Source organism: Quercus lobata, chromosome 3 (genome assembly GCF_001633185.2).
Source record: "Quercus lobata isolate SW786 chromosome 3, ValleyOak3.0 Primary Assembly, whole genome shotgun sequence".
Classification (NCBI taxonomy): domain Eukaryota; kingdom Viridiplantae; phylum Streptophyta; class Magnoliopsida; order Fagales; family Fagaceae; genus Quercus; species Quercus lobata.
In genome coordinates, this window is record NC_044906.1 from 58,957,165 (window position 1) to 58,972,060 (window position 14,896).

A 14,896-nucleotide genomic window follows, 5' to 3' on the forward strand; every position below is an offset into this window, starting at 1 on the left:
ACATAATTTTTCTCTTAAATTCACAACCCTATGATCTTTTAACAATATTCAAAAAAGGTGGCTGAGAAGGGACTAACCATCTCCATAAGCCTAAAATGTTTAATCCTTCTATTGGCTGTGATATTTGGGTCAGAAACATAATTTTTCATAGTGATACAATTATCACAAGTGTCCAATGCTAACCAAAACTCGCCTTATTGGCTTGGGATGATGGAAATGGACAGCTCAAATGTTCAATCTTCACAAACAGTTCTAAAAATCATCGCTATCCGTCTACTGCTGTTGTGTTGCATATGTTTTTGGTTTCAGGTTCACACACCTCCATTAACTATCAGTAGGAATGAGGATTTTCCAACAGTACATAATTTGATCCTGAATTTTGATTTCCTACTCTAGTCAAAATGATACTGATATGCGGCTCAAGAATAAAAGATGTTGGGAGTTAAGACCCCACGATTATGATGGCAAGACTTGTATGTGCTGCTAATATGGTTGCCAGCATGGGATAGCATTAGTATTCCCAGTAGCAGAAAGACAAATAAATAAATCCATTGTAGTGAAGATTAGAAATGCTTTTCTTGCTTGATTTGTTGTCTCTAATTTTCATTCTCTCTCTCCATCAAGTTTTCTTTTCTTTTCTTTTCTTTCTCGCCATCCTTTACTAGCCATTCAAAGTTGTCAGCCTCCCTTAACCCCCACAACCCTCACTTGCGACCTTCACAGAAATTCAATTCAATTTCTTCCATTCTAAATGCTCTTATGGTTCCAGACTTTGTATTTCGTCTTGCCACAGAGGTACTATACTCAAATTCATTGTTGAACAGCCTTACAATTTATATCAAAGATAGAATTACAAATACTAATTAATACCAAAATGAAGAAAGAATTCCCATCTCTCCATTCCATATATGTTATCTTCCTTGTTATCAAGACATTTTTAATGCTAGAAACAGCAATACCCACCATCCCAAATTGTCCAAGTAACTTGTGGCGATCAACTTGTGCAGAATACCACTGCCTTCAGTTTAAATTTTGCTTCAACAATGGAAAACATCAACCAACAAATGCAAGCTTCAGGTTTTGGAGTAGCAGTCAAAGTTTCAGGACCTGATACTAACTATGGCCTTGGCCAGTGTTATGAAGATCTCTCTTTATTTGATTGTGAATTATGCTATGCTGAGGAACGCACGGCTATTCCCCAATGCTATCCTTACAAGGCCTGGTGACAGGGCTGTATTTGGAAATACAACTAGGAAGAACCCAACGTTTAAAGAATCAGTGAAACAGGATTTGAATCGTGCAATTGTGGCTGCACCACACCAAAAAAGCCATGCAACAGCTCAGAAGGCTGTGCTCGGGGTAGTGAATGAGTCAGTTTATGTACTGGCAGATTGTTAGATGACTTTGAATGCAAGTTCTTGTAGAGCATGTTTGGAGAATGCGTCAGCTTCAATATTGGAATGCTTGCCTCAGCCAGAGGGGCAAGCACTGAACACCGGCTGCTTCATGAGTTACTCAGACAAAGATTTCCTCAACAAGGGACTAGGAACTCGAAGTTCAAGAGGTAAATGAACTAGGAATTGGCAAAAGAATGGATCATAATATCTGGGGACTGCACTTTTAGCATTAGGGACGTTTCATAGTAGTAAACTAGGCCTGATCATGGGTTTCTATCGATGATTTTTGGAGGTACAACAACAAAGACAGTCATTTTAGTTGTTAGTTTTCTGGCTGTTGTGGTAGTTGGAATAGCAGTAGGACTTCATATCTGGATCTGGAGCCAGAAAATTAAAGAGGAAACAAAGAGTTAAAAAAAGCTTTTTTTGGGGAAAAAGGCAGCAGTAATTGATTCATTCTGCAAGGTCATATATATTTTATCACTCAAAAGTTCTATCACTCCATATACTCATACTTTAAAAAGCCTCCAAAAGTGTCAAGTATATTCTTAAAATGAAGGAAACATTTAGGCAGCTCAATCTGTTATCAAATGCATTATTGATTGCCTCCTTCCTTTGATTGGGAATTACCACCCAAGTTCTTCATTTCTATTCCATTCTGGCTCCCTAGGTTCTAACGATGCAGAAAAGCTGGTGCAAACACTGATTGTAGCCTAAACTTCAAGTATTCCACACTTGAGAAGGCCACAGGAGCTTTTGACAATGCTAACAAACTTGGTCAGGGAAGATTTGGAACAGTTTATAAGGTAGTCTATCTCCCTTTCTTACCCTACAAACCTCCCAAAACGAAAAACATTTTATCATACTTTGTCAGAGATAAATTGGTTTTCTCCATCACAGGGAATTCTGCCTGATGGAAGAGAGGTTGCTGTCAAGAGGCTTTTCTTTAACAAGAGACAGAAAGCAGTGGATTTCTACAATGAAATTAACATTATAAGTAGTGTGGAACACAAAAATCTGGTCAGGTTATTAGGATGCGGTTGTTCAGGGCCTGAAAGCCTACTTGTCTATGAACTCCTTCCTAACAAAAGTCAAAAACCTTGACCGATTCCTCTTTGGTAATTATCAAAGTTTTACATTCATTCTAGTTTTGGTCTGATCTCACTATGCTAGATTGTAGTATATGATATATACCAACAACCTATATATTATTAATTGTTTCAATAAAAATGACAGATCCAAACAGAGGAAAAGCACTGAATTGGGAAGAAAGATATGAGATTATTGTGGGCACAGCAGAAGGTTTAGCCTACCTTCACGAGAACTCCAAGATTAAAATAATTCATAGAGATATAAAAACAGTAACATCCTGTTGGACTCAAAACTTCCTGCTAAAATTGCTGATTTTGGGTTAGCTAGGTCATTCCAAGAAGATCAAAGCCACATAAGCACTGCCATTGCAGGAACACTGTAAGTACTACATTTCACAGTTGATTGTTTGAATCATTGAAAGGCTTTTAAGATATCAAGTTTCAGAAAATCCACACCAAAGAATTTTGTAATTAACTAATATTTGAGCCCAATATAAGAACATGTATTAGCAATAAGAGAGTAATTTAACAGGTTTATTTTTCACTTGCGTTCAGCACTGTACTAATTTTTTGAATGAATTTATAGATATGCCTCCAGAATACCTAGCCTATGGCCATTTGACTAAAAAGGTAGATGTATATAGCTTTGGGGTGCTTCTATTAGAGATTGCTGCCGGAAGACAAAGCAACAAGGGCAAAACCTTAGAATAATCGAACAGCCTAATCACAACAGTAAGCCTTAAAACTTCATCCTTCCAAAAATAGACATCTTATTTTTAAAATTATTGATTTCTATATACTCCAATTTTTTGTGAGAAGAAAAAATAATTAATTCTCACCTGTTCTTTTGATCTTTTCCTTTTTCTAAACCTTTTTTTTTTTTTTTTGGACAAAACAGACATGGAAGCATTTTTGATCAGGGACGGTTGAGCAATTATATGACCCAAATCTGATGTTGCATAATCAACATAACAACAATGTTAAGAATGAGATTTCAAGAGAGGTATATATCAGACTTCTGTGCACCCAAGAGATTCAGTCATTATGACCAACCATGTCAAAGGCACTACAGATGTTAACAAAGGAGGAGCAACTCCCTGCACCTACAAATCCACCCTTTATAGATGAAAGGACCATACCTAACAAGTGTGAAGACACCTTTTACTCCCAAAAAGTAGGAATTTCTACTTCAATTGCTATGATCTCCAACAGTTCATTCCATCCCAGGTGACCAGATTGCTACTGTCTTTGGCAGTTTCATTCTGTCCCAGGTGACCATAACCGGAGTGAGAATGGATGATTAATCAAGAAAACCAGTACTCACAAGAAGTTTTTCAAATGAATGAAACCACATTTCTCAGGTTAACTTGGCCTCAGCTTCTTTTTATTTTTGATATGTAAAAATATTTAGAAGAAATAAAGAAAAGATAAAAGGAGAGAACATGGGAGATTATTGTAGTTCAGGCATAACAGCCAACCTCCACAATATATAGCCTTAAAGGATTACATATTTTTTATTCAGTGTGTACTACAATGTGCATATTGAAAGGTATATACTGGAAATACAATACGAAAAATATGGTAACCTAAAACTACTATAGCACACGGTATTACAAAACCATGATAACCCAAGCTATGATATAAACCATGGTCCAATATCTATGGTATTCCTATAATATTCTAACATACACTCAAGCTTAAGGTGGAAGTTTGAAGACAACTTTTTTTATTATTAAAAATTTAGGTTTTTAATCATTAAATTGAATAAGTATTACATTTAGAGAAATTATCTCTTTGAGGAATTCAGGGATATCCTCTAGCCATACACAGGTATTATCCATCTTTCAAGCATACATAGCCATGGCATGAGCTGCCATATTTTCTTTCCTGCCTACATGAGCAACTTTCCAACTCTAAAATCTTTTAAGTTCTGCCCTGCTTTGTCAATAAGCTGCCAAACCCCAGATAAGTTTGGTTTGGATGCCCTTAAGGCTTGCATTGTCACAAGCAAGACTCCTAGTATTAAACCTCTTATTCCAATGGTTTTTGCAAACGACAAAGCTCGAATAACTACTATGCGTTCAATGGATTCTGTATCATGCACCATTTGCTCTTTGTTGCTTAATGGTACAATCAAGGGTCCCTTTTCATCTCTAATAATCATTCCCACAATCATTGCCCCAAGATCTTTGAATATTGCACCATCTATATTGACCTTGAACATACGAAATGATGGAGGATTCCATTTTGCGACTTTCTTCACTTGTCCAGTTTGGTTGATTACTGTGTTTTGCATGTATTCACTAAGGGATTCCATCGCTTCTTTTGGTATAACATTCCCATAGCTCCAAATTCTCCACGATATGGTAAAAAAAAGAGCCAGGTCTGTCTCCATGCTGTCAAAAAACTCCAATGAACGAACCAGATATTACCTCAACTATGCTGGATATTGTAGAACTCTCATTCCTCATCTCTCCTATTTTTCATACCCACACAACGCATGTGTGCACTTTCGTTTCATCATTGTTATGGAAACTCTCATAAATCCTGTCTTCTGTTATTCTTATTTGTTCCAGATTGGTTTTGGTTGAAAGAATTCCACTACAAGTGCACCAAGAAAACATCTTGATTTTGTTTGGTGTGTCCATCTGTCATTCTTTTCCAAAACCTTCTCCCCCTTTCCCCCTTTTAACACTCTGCTTCATAATTGTCTTGTCTGCTATCAAGAGAAATTTTGGTAAGCACTTTTGACAGTAAAACCTACATTATGGTGCAAAGCTAGATTAGTCTATCAGCAGGTAGATCTGTGCTAAGCAGAATTTTTTTAATTTCTTTAGCTTTGAAAGGCAAGAAAACCAACTCCCACAGATCCACATTCCATTGCTAGGTTGTTTCATCTACAAGTTTGCTTATTGTTGATTCTTCCTCTAGGATTCTTCTTTGTGAAATCACCTTATGCTATTATTCTTGATTACTCTTCCTGCAGGAAGAATACATCTCCACACATAAGGTGTATGACCAATATGAGCTTCCATGAAAGAGCACGAAGGAAAATATCTATTTTTGAAAACCCTGTAAATCAGAGACTGATTATTAGTCCTCATCCTCCAAACTTGCTTAGGTACTAGAGCCAAGTTGAAAGCTCGTAGATCCCAAAAGCCCATGCCTCCCAATTCCTTAGGTTCACAAAGTCGCTTCCAACTGACCAAATGGATTTTGCTTTCATCTTTTCTTTGACCCCCAAGATTTACAAATCATTGATATTAATTCTTCACATAACGATGCCAATATTTTTAACTTGTAATATACGTGGGATTGCTTAAGCAACTATCTTGATAAGTACCTCTCTTCCCACCTTGAATAGCAATTTTTCTTTACATCCTTGAACTTTTTTCCAAACCCTAGGTAAATTTTTTGGATCTTCCTATGAACAAAGGCAATCCCAAATACTGTTTGGCTCTCAAGTAGAATTTTCCTTTCATGTCACATCCTCAAGTTTACCTCCATCTCTATGCCTTCTTCTTCTTCTTCCTACTTAGTCAAAGAGAACTTCATTTACATCTACTCTAATCAATCTTCCATTCTTTGAATAATTTACAAGCCAGACCTCAGAAATATCCCACTCTGTTGGGGGATAGGAAACTTGTACATGACAAGGCACAACTTCTACTAAACTCAAGAATTACAGAAGCCCTAGGCTCACAGAAGACATAACAGTGAGAGAACTTGAAAACAATTTGAGTTTGGAAGAAAAGTGTAACAGGACAGAGCATTAATTGGATGTGGAATGGAGCATGGATAATAGGCGGTTGGAGGACATTGTCCTAGTGTATGTAGAGTGTATCAGGCAAAGAGTTGGACCGATGCGTGATTGGCACATAGAGGCATGAGACAAGCATTCCTGTTGTTGAGTCTCATGACATTGTGCAGACTATCTACCAATAGACAAACCTGTGTGTTCTGTGACTCAAAAGAGTAGACAGAAGGAAGGAATCTAGAGATAGTAGAGTTGCATGACAATAAAATACATACATACCTATGTATGTGTTTGGCATATAAGCTTCACAGTTGACATTCAACATTTTAATGTCTTCTCTATTAATAGCAAAAAACCTGATGAAGCAGCCAAAACTCCAAAGAAGCTAAATATATGAGCAGAAAAGGAAACAAGAGCTCCTACAAATCCATAAGTGGTAGTGTTTAATGTAATATCACAGTTTAGCAACCACAAGAAAACCCAGATATATAAACAATTTAGAACTTCATGAGTTCAATGAGTACAAATCAAATAGTTAATCAATGAATTGAATCTTTCTCTTAAATCAAAAATTGAAACTTGCTAGAAGAATACCAAGCATGGATTGCATCTAGCGTGTGGCTACCAAGTTCCCCATGAGGCCTCCACTAATCTCATAATGTCTAGCATTAGAAAATCCAACTTGTAAAGCAAGCCTCTCTAACTCTTTCCCTGTATCAAAAGACATAATTTCCAATCACCCAATTGGATTTTAAAATTATAAAATAAAAATAAAAAAATAAAAAAGCAACTATGGTGGCAATACACAGACCCTATGACTAACATAACTTCGGATTCAGCTCATTTATTCACTAATAGTTAGTTATTATCCTGAATCGACATGCTACCATTCATTGTCTTAAGAAATAGCATAATTGACAGTAGTTTATTTTTTCAAAGCCAAGCACTTCTCCAGAGCTTCATATGATTTGAGATGAATGAAAAAACATGGTAGTATCATTATAATAAGTAAAGCCCAAGGAATTCCTTGACATAGAGATACAAAGTACACCAATTAGATATGTAATATTAACATGATTAAGCCAAACGTTGATTTCTAGTTGTTTACTAACAACCAGATACACCTAAAACTGCATGATCCAAAGTTAGCCAGAGGAGATCAACCTGTTAAGAATTCCTTGATTGAGCTTTTCAAATATTCATACTCCTTTGCAAGCCCATAACCAGTTGCCACTGTGACAACTACATTGTCAATCATCCATTCCTTGCAAAACAGATACATTTAAGACAAATTGATTTATTTCCACAACAGGTACATAATAGTGTTGAACTCCATGTCCTATAGTCACAACATTGTCAAATCTAATAAGAAAGAGATTCAATAACTGATATGAACGAAAAGTACAAACTACTATCTCAATTTGAGATAGTGACTTAAAATAAAGCAGAAAGACATTATGATACTCACATGTAAGCAGTGAGAAGAGTGTATTAATAGTTAAATAAAACATTGTTGGGCCCAAATATCTTCTTCTTTTTTAATAAGTAAAAAATGCATTGAATAAGAAAAAAGAGCCTCCCATGTCTACAGGGGGTATACAATAGGAAACACTAAACTTAAACAAGGAAAGTTCAACTATCAAGAAACCTTCCAAGGTATTGAACTTTTGTTTACCAAGGTGTCACAGCATGTTGTATCAAGAAATTATGTGAAATCTTCCAAGGTGTTTACTTTACTTCTAACTCAACAAGTGGTATCACATTTGATAATTCATCATGACAAGTGAATTCCAATATGTAAATATTCAATTCTCACAAACCTAATATCACAACAGAATATTTAAAATTGAGCACTAAAAATTAGTAAAATAAAAAATTCCTGTCACTGTTTTATTGTAATATACATATGTGACTACCTGAATTAAATTAGTAAATGGCTGTGTGCTTTTATTGAAATCAAGAACAGATACTCTTGAGCCTGAAAAGCCCACAACAACGAAAAATATTAGGGTCTCACTATCACAATCATCCAATTTCATATTTTTTTTAAGAGATATAGAGATTGTAAGACCTGGTTTCAGAACTCTAAACATCTCCTGCATGGCTCTTTCTTTATCAACCACATTTCGTAGCCCATAACCCATTGTAATGGCATCAAAGTAACCATCAGAAAATGGTAACTCAAGTGCATCGCCTTCAACCCACCTACGACGAAACACATGATATTAGTGCCTTTGCAGTATTGGCTATTAACACTACTGTTAGTGCACTTTCAATTCACTTATAGACAATATTTTCAGAATCAAATCAGAAGATTCTACTACTAGAAATGGCTTCAAGAAACTTTTCCACTCTTTTAATTTGTTAACCGCTAGATTTACCAATGCTCACTCTATATTGTTGTAGCAGGCATTGGGGGCCAAGCCTTGCCGACACGAAGCAATTGACAATTGGTCCTTTGAGAAATCAAGACCAGTCACCTGAAAATCATGACCCCAAAAACAAAATAATCAAAACTAATTACAACTTGTTACTGCATAAACTAAACTTACAACAATGCTAGTGTTGGAACTTGGAACAATGGAAGAATATACCTTGCCATTGGACCCAACTTTCTCGGACAAAAGAAACGCTAAATCCCCACTTCCACAACACAAGTCCAACGCACAGTCTCCCATTTTCGCTCTAACACCCACAGTTCCAACATTAAACAAACAAACAAACAAAATTTTCAAAATAAAAAAAGACTAATAAGAATAATATTTAAAAAAATAAAAAATACCGAGTCCATGAGACAGTCATTCTTTTCCATATACGATGCTGACCCAAACTCAGCAAGTCATTCAACTGCATTTTTAGTTAGAAAGACATAAAAGAGAGCTCAAAAAAAAAAAAAAAAAAAGAATTGAAGGAAAAGGAGGAGATGAGAGTGGAGAGTTACATTATCGTAGACAGGAGCTATACGACCAAAGAGTTCTTGGCGTTCGAGAGAAGAACGAACCGGTCTGTGTCTGAACCGGTATGAAGGAAGAGGAATACACAGTGCCATTTTCCGACACCGAGGACTGTCACTTTATCCTTGGTTTTTTTTTGAACATATAAATACAAGATTTGGATAAAAATCTGATTTGTTAGTTTGACATTGGGCTCTCTTCCAGTTGGGCCCTCTTCTTGGAGGGACCATTAGAAGCCCATGTTAACTGGGCATGTGCGGCCCAACCATTATACCCAAATTTTTTTTTTTTTTTAAGAGCAAACACAATTTTATTCAAATAGAAACAGAAAGAGAATCCATGTACAAAGCCTCTAAGGCCAGTGGTGGTGAATCTTCTAACCAAACAATATCCTCACTTAGAGTGTATTAATAGTTTTTTTAAGGAAAAAAATATTAAAACATATAAATTTATGTATCAATTTTTAAATAAAGAAAGAAAAAAAAAAGCCTTCTAAACCCAATGGCTTTACTAATTTCTTTTATTAGAAGAATCACGGTTCAAATTCCTCCCCTTGTGATAATAATTGAATTATAAAAATAAATAAATAAATACTATAAAAACCTTACAAATTAACGTGACAATAAATATGATAAGTGCCACAACTACATAATAAATGTTAGGTTAAGATAACTTGACCCTGGTTAATTAATTCAATTACCCAAATTGATTAATTATGTTAAATTGCATGCAAATTGTGGAGGCACCAACAAATTACCAAATAAACTAAATGCAGCATAAATTAAATTGACACGGTGATTTGTTGATAAATGAGAAAACTTTTCGCAAGGCAAAAATCCTGCCGGGTGAATTTAAGTTTACCACTCCCAAGAATCTACTAATTAATAATCAAGCAATTACAAGTATGAGGAATCTTACCACTACCCTAACCTATCCCAAAATACCAACCTACAGTTGAACCTTCACTCCAATAACTAATTGGATTTGATCTTTATGCAACCTTCTCTCCTTTGTTGCACAAATCTCCAATCTATAACAACTCATTTGCATAGATCCCAGTATATGACTAAGTGCCCGTTTATTTCAGCTTTTAGGGGCTAAAACGCACGTTTTGAAGAAAGCTGGACATAAACGCACGTTTGGTTTAGCATAAACGCAACTTTTGGGTAAAAGTTGCGTTTTGGGCCAATGCATAAAACGCGTAAGCCAATTATGGAGCTCTGGAGGTCCATAAACAAAAAGTCCATGCGCATTCTGAAACTATCCATTGGGCTCTTCCGACAATTACCAAATTACCCTTGATTAAATCATCAGTTCTCACACTGTCCCTCATTCCTCTCATCTCATCTCTCTGCTCTGCCCTCTCAATAACAAATTTCCAAATCCAAACACAAAAAAATCTACAACAAATTCCCAAATCAGCTAAGGGGGAAAAAAAATCAATCCCTTGCATGGGTGTTACAGACGATGTGCGAAGAGAGAGGGGGAAAAAAAAAAAAAAAGGAAGAAGGACTGAAGGAGAGCTCTATGAGTCTGTGGAATGTCTGGGAAAAACAAAGAGCAGAAAAGAGTAAAGGAAAAAAGAGGAAAGAAGGAAAAAAAAGAAAAGAGTAAGGGTATATTTTTAGTAAAGGGAGAAAGGAAGTGCTAAGGAAAAAAAAAAAAAAATGGAAGAAGGAGAGTTGGAACGTTCTGGAGTTTGGAGGAAGTGGTAGGTTACAAAAGAGGAAAGAAGTAAAAAAAGAAGAGTGTAAGGGTACGTGTGTGGAGGTGAAAAAAAAAGGGAAAAAAGGGAAAAAAAAAAGTGGTATGTGTGTGGAGGATAAAAAAAGAGGGAAAAAAAAAAAAAAAAAAAAAAAAAAAAAAAAAAAGAGAAAATGGTATCACAATATTTTCACAATACTTTCACAATAAATTTTAAGTATTAAGTTATTATTAGCTAATATTGGTGAGAAAAAAATAATTTTTTTAGAAAGAGAAAAAAATAATTTTAATAGTACATTCAAATTAAAATCAGTATCAATTTTTATCACAATATTTTCACAATAAATCTTAAGTGGTAGGTTATTATTAGCTAACATTGATGAGAAAAAAATAATTTTTTTAGAAAGAGAAAAAAATAATTTTAATAGCACGTTAAAATTAAAATCAATATCAATTTTTATCACAATATTTTCACAATACTTTCACAATAAATCTTAAGTGGTAGGTTATTATTAGTTAATATTGGTGAGGAAAAAATAATTTTTTTAGAAGGAGAAAAATTGATTTAAGTATGATGAAGTAGTTGATTTAAGTATGAACCAAATTCACATCCAAAAAAAAAAAAGTATGAAATAAACTCCCTTATATATATATTATCATTTTTGGTAATTTATCCCTCAAACTGCCATTTTTATAAGTGCTAGCCAAACACTCAGTTTTTTCAAAAAGTACTTTTTAACAGCTTTTACCAAACACTCAACTTTTTGAAAATGCACTTTTTCATTATGCACTTTTTGAAAACTCCACTTTTTCATTATGCACTTTTATAAAAAACTTAAGCAAACTCACCCTAACTCCAGCAACTTGAACAGATGTTGTTGGCTGCAAAATTCTTCACTTCATCAATAATGAAGATTAGGAAGTACTTGGTTACAAAACTCTATGGTGTACAAATACAGTAGCTTCTCCCAGGGAAAAATAATCTCTTTTGTCTTTGTATCCGTGTGTGACGGCTCTTAAAATAAGCCTTATATGTGTCTAGGGTTGTGAGAAAAGAAACCATACACAAATACATAAGCTTGGGCCAAACTTCAGATTTGGAAAACTAAAAATCGATAGATCGAGCTTCTATCGAGCCATCTGTTGAGCTTCTCATTTAGTCTCGATAGCAGTATCTGTCGAGCTATCTGTTGAGATTTAATGAAACATATTTTCTTCACTTATTTCTTGGATCAATCTTCATGTCTTTAATTCAAACACTTGATATGCTTAAACAACAAATTTCTTGATGTATTAAACCCAACTTAGATCTACCCAATTACAAGTAAAATGCAATTTGTTAAAGGATTAGTCAATTACATAAAAATATGACCCTAAAAATAAATTTTTTTTAATTATACATTTTCTATTGTGTTTAAAAGTCGGTGATACATTATTTTGTAAAATCTTTATTTATAGCATCACTCGTATCTTTCCAAAAGAAAAAAAAAAGTTTAAAAAAATTATTTATATTTTTTTTTAATATCAATATTCATTATGTTGTTGATGTTCCAACAATCAATTCCCATTGTCATATTAAGTGTAAGGACACGATTCCTTTACGGCCCATTAACATTTTTGGGCTCACACACGAAAGATCCCTCACAATATGATTTGTAGAGAGTGGGCTTGAAAAGCTTGGGTTTGGTCGCGGGGCGATGTTCCGATCCTGATTTTGGAGGGATTCCTATAAGAAAAGGAGTTGGGCTTGAACATTTAAGCCCTAAGGCGTCGCACCCTATGGGATGGGACTCCTCGGAGTTGATCCGAGGACCATTGAGGCCTTATCCCGGTTACCCAACGACGGACTTTCTTCAGTGAGGTCCGGTGTTGTTGAGAGGTTCTCCCCTATGTAGTCTTTCTTTTTTGGAGGTGGGATGGGACTCCCTCCCAGATTTACTTACTTTCTTCTTTTATACTAGCTTGCATTCGCTGTCCTTCGTCCACGTGTAGGGTCAATCTTTACAGAAACTGACATTTGTCCCATCAGTCCAATCCCGGAATTGTTGGGGATGGTTCGATAAAGCTAAAGAGTACGGCTCTGTCAGGGGCAGCGCATTGAATGACAATGAGAGCAGCTTTCCCGGATATTCTTTGATTCTCTTTTAAGCTTGGCCCTATACCGGTTTTATCCTTCTTCTTTTGGTGAGGTTTTGGATCTGCCGAGGACTGAGTTGTCCTCGGCTGCACCACAAAAATGTTTGGTGCTCTGCATTGTAGAGCTTGGGCCATAGTTCTCCTCGGCTCGGGCCTTTGGACTCTCTAAGGACAAATGGGCTTGGTCCGTGAATTATTGGGCCCCACATTAAGTTATAAACTATTCTATACTAAAATTAACAATATTTTTAACATTTTTCTTATATAGTTTTAGTTGTATAGTTTTTACAACAAATAGTTTTAATTGAAAAACTATTTAATGATTAGACTGTTTGACAAACTAAGATTATAAAGTGCTTTAAAGTTGTTTCACCCATTTGGTAACTAAATGGTCAAAAAGCTTTATATGTGAGAAATGAGAAAAGAGTAAATTATAAAAATGCTTTATATTTTATAAATACATAACAACTAATTTATACTATAATAAACTACATATTTGGTCCTTAACCTTTACATTGTATGTCAATTTAATCCATAACGTTTCAAATGTGTTAATTTGTTCTCTAACCTTTTAATATTGTGTTAAAATAGTCACAATTGTTAAGTAATGGATAAAAAATATTAACGTAGTTAACGGTCAAAATAAAATATTATTTATTTGCCACATGTCAGTATAAACTTAAAAAAAATAATAGTGCACATGTCCTTTATTTTTTTTCCCCTTCATTTTCTTTTGCTTTGCTTTCTTGGGAAACAAATAGGATTATAAACCCATAATTGAAAATTTCAACTTCATTTTCTTGCAATTTCCCAGCAATCAAACAAGGGAAAAGTAATATTAATGAAAAAGCAAAAATTGCAAAACTAACTACAAACCCATTTCTGAAAGGAAAAAAAAAAACACACACACACACACACACACACACAATATTTATGTTGCTTACATAAATTTAAAGGCCCTCCATGGAAATTTATGGACTATTTTGATCTTTGGATGGGACTAGGATTAAAGAAGAGGTATAAAATGATGCCAACAAGCACAGCACTTTGACAGTGTGTAGGAAGAGCAAGAGTAAAAAATTTGATCATTGGTTGAGGATAAAGAAGAGGAAAATGTTGATTCTAGTAAACATGATAGTGTTGATGGCGAGCAAGAAGAACAACAAAATTGGGTGAGTGGCTTTAGCTTCAAAGTTTTGTTTTTTCCTTGGTTTAGTTTTTGGGAAAATGCAAAGAAAATGAATTTGAAATTTTCAATTATGGGTTTATAATCCCGTTTTTTTCCCAAGAAAGAAAAGCACAAAAAAAAAAAAAAAAAAAAAAAAAAGAGGACACGTGGCGCTAGTTTTTTTAAAAGTTTATGTTAACGTGGCAATACATGTGGCAATCAATGCGGCAAAAAAAATATTTTATTTTGACTATTAGTCACATCAACATTTTTCATCCATCACTTAACGGTTGGGACTATTTTGACACAATACCAAAATGTTAAGAATCAAATTGACACATTTAAAACGCTAGGGATTAAATTGAGATACAGCGTAAAGGTTAAGGACCTTTATATAGTTTACCTAGATTTAACAATATAAATAACACAACCAATTAATAATTTAATAATACACCATAGAGTGTGGTGCACTAAAACCTCATTCTCTGTGTTTTTGTGTGTGTGTGTATATATCTATATATAGTAATCACCACCACAATTCAAAAGCAATAAAGATTCCAAAAATAGGGACTTTGGTGAAAAAGTAAAAACCTTTGAAGAACCAGTTAATGGAAAAACCATTCGAATGGCATATCACAGCTTGTGCTTTGATGGGAAAACAATTCACATTTATGCATGGAAAGTGATGA

At 34.7% G+C, this 14,896-nt stretch overlaps 1 protein-coding gene and 1 pseudogene across 4 annotated transcripts; one reads left to right on the forward strand and one right to left on the reverse strand.

Moving 5' to 3' along the window:
• The first annotated feature begins 747 nt into the window (after nucleotides 1-747).
• LOC115981166 lies at nucleotides 748-3,738 on the forward strand (annotated as a pseudogene).
• LOC115982511 (2-phytyl-1,4-beta-naphthoquinone methyltransferase, chloroplastic-like) lies at nucleotides 3,664-9,327 on the reverse strand. 4 transcript variants are annotated; one of them, XM_031105127.1, is made up of 9 exons: nucleotides 9,187-9,327; nucleotides 9,028-9,104; nucleotides 8,840-8,930; nucleotides 8,637-8,725; nucleotides 8,317-8,450; nucleotides 8,162-8,223; nucleotides 7,410-7,509; nucleotides 6,840-6,956; nucleotides 3,664-3,750 (listed from the first exon to the last, which is right to left on the reverse strand). In XM_031105127.1, the coding sequence occupies exons 1-8, from the start codon at nucleotides 9,292-9,294 to the stop codon at nucleotides 6,856-6,858; spliced, it is 762 nt and encodes a 253-aa protein (XP_030960987.1). In that variant the 5' UTR covers nucleotides 9,295-9,327; the 3' UTR covers nucleotides 3,664-3,750; nucleotides 6,840-6,855. The 4 variants fall into 4 exon arrangements, with proteins under 4 accessions (XP_030960987.1, XP_030960988.1, XP_030960989.1 ...); XM_031105128.1 differs by lacking the exon at nucleotides 3,664-3,750 and adding an exon at nucleotides 6,573-6,664; XM_031105129.1 differs by lacking the exon at nucleotides 3,664-3,750 and having other exon boundaries at nucleotides 6,670-6,956; nucleotides 9,028-9,092.
• Between the last annotated feature and the right edge of the window lie 5,569 nt (nucleotides 9,328-14,896).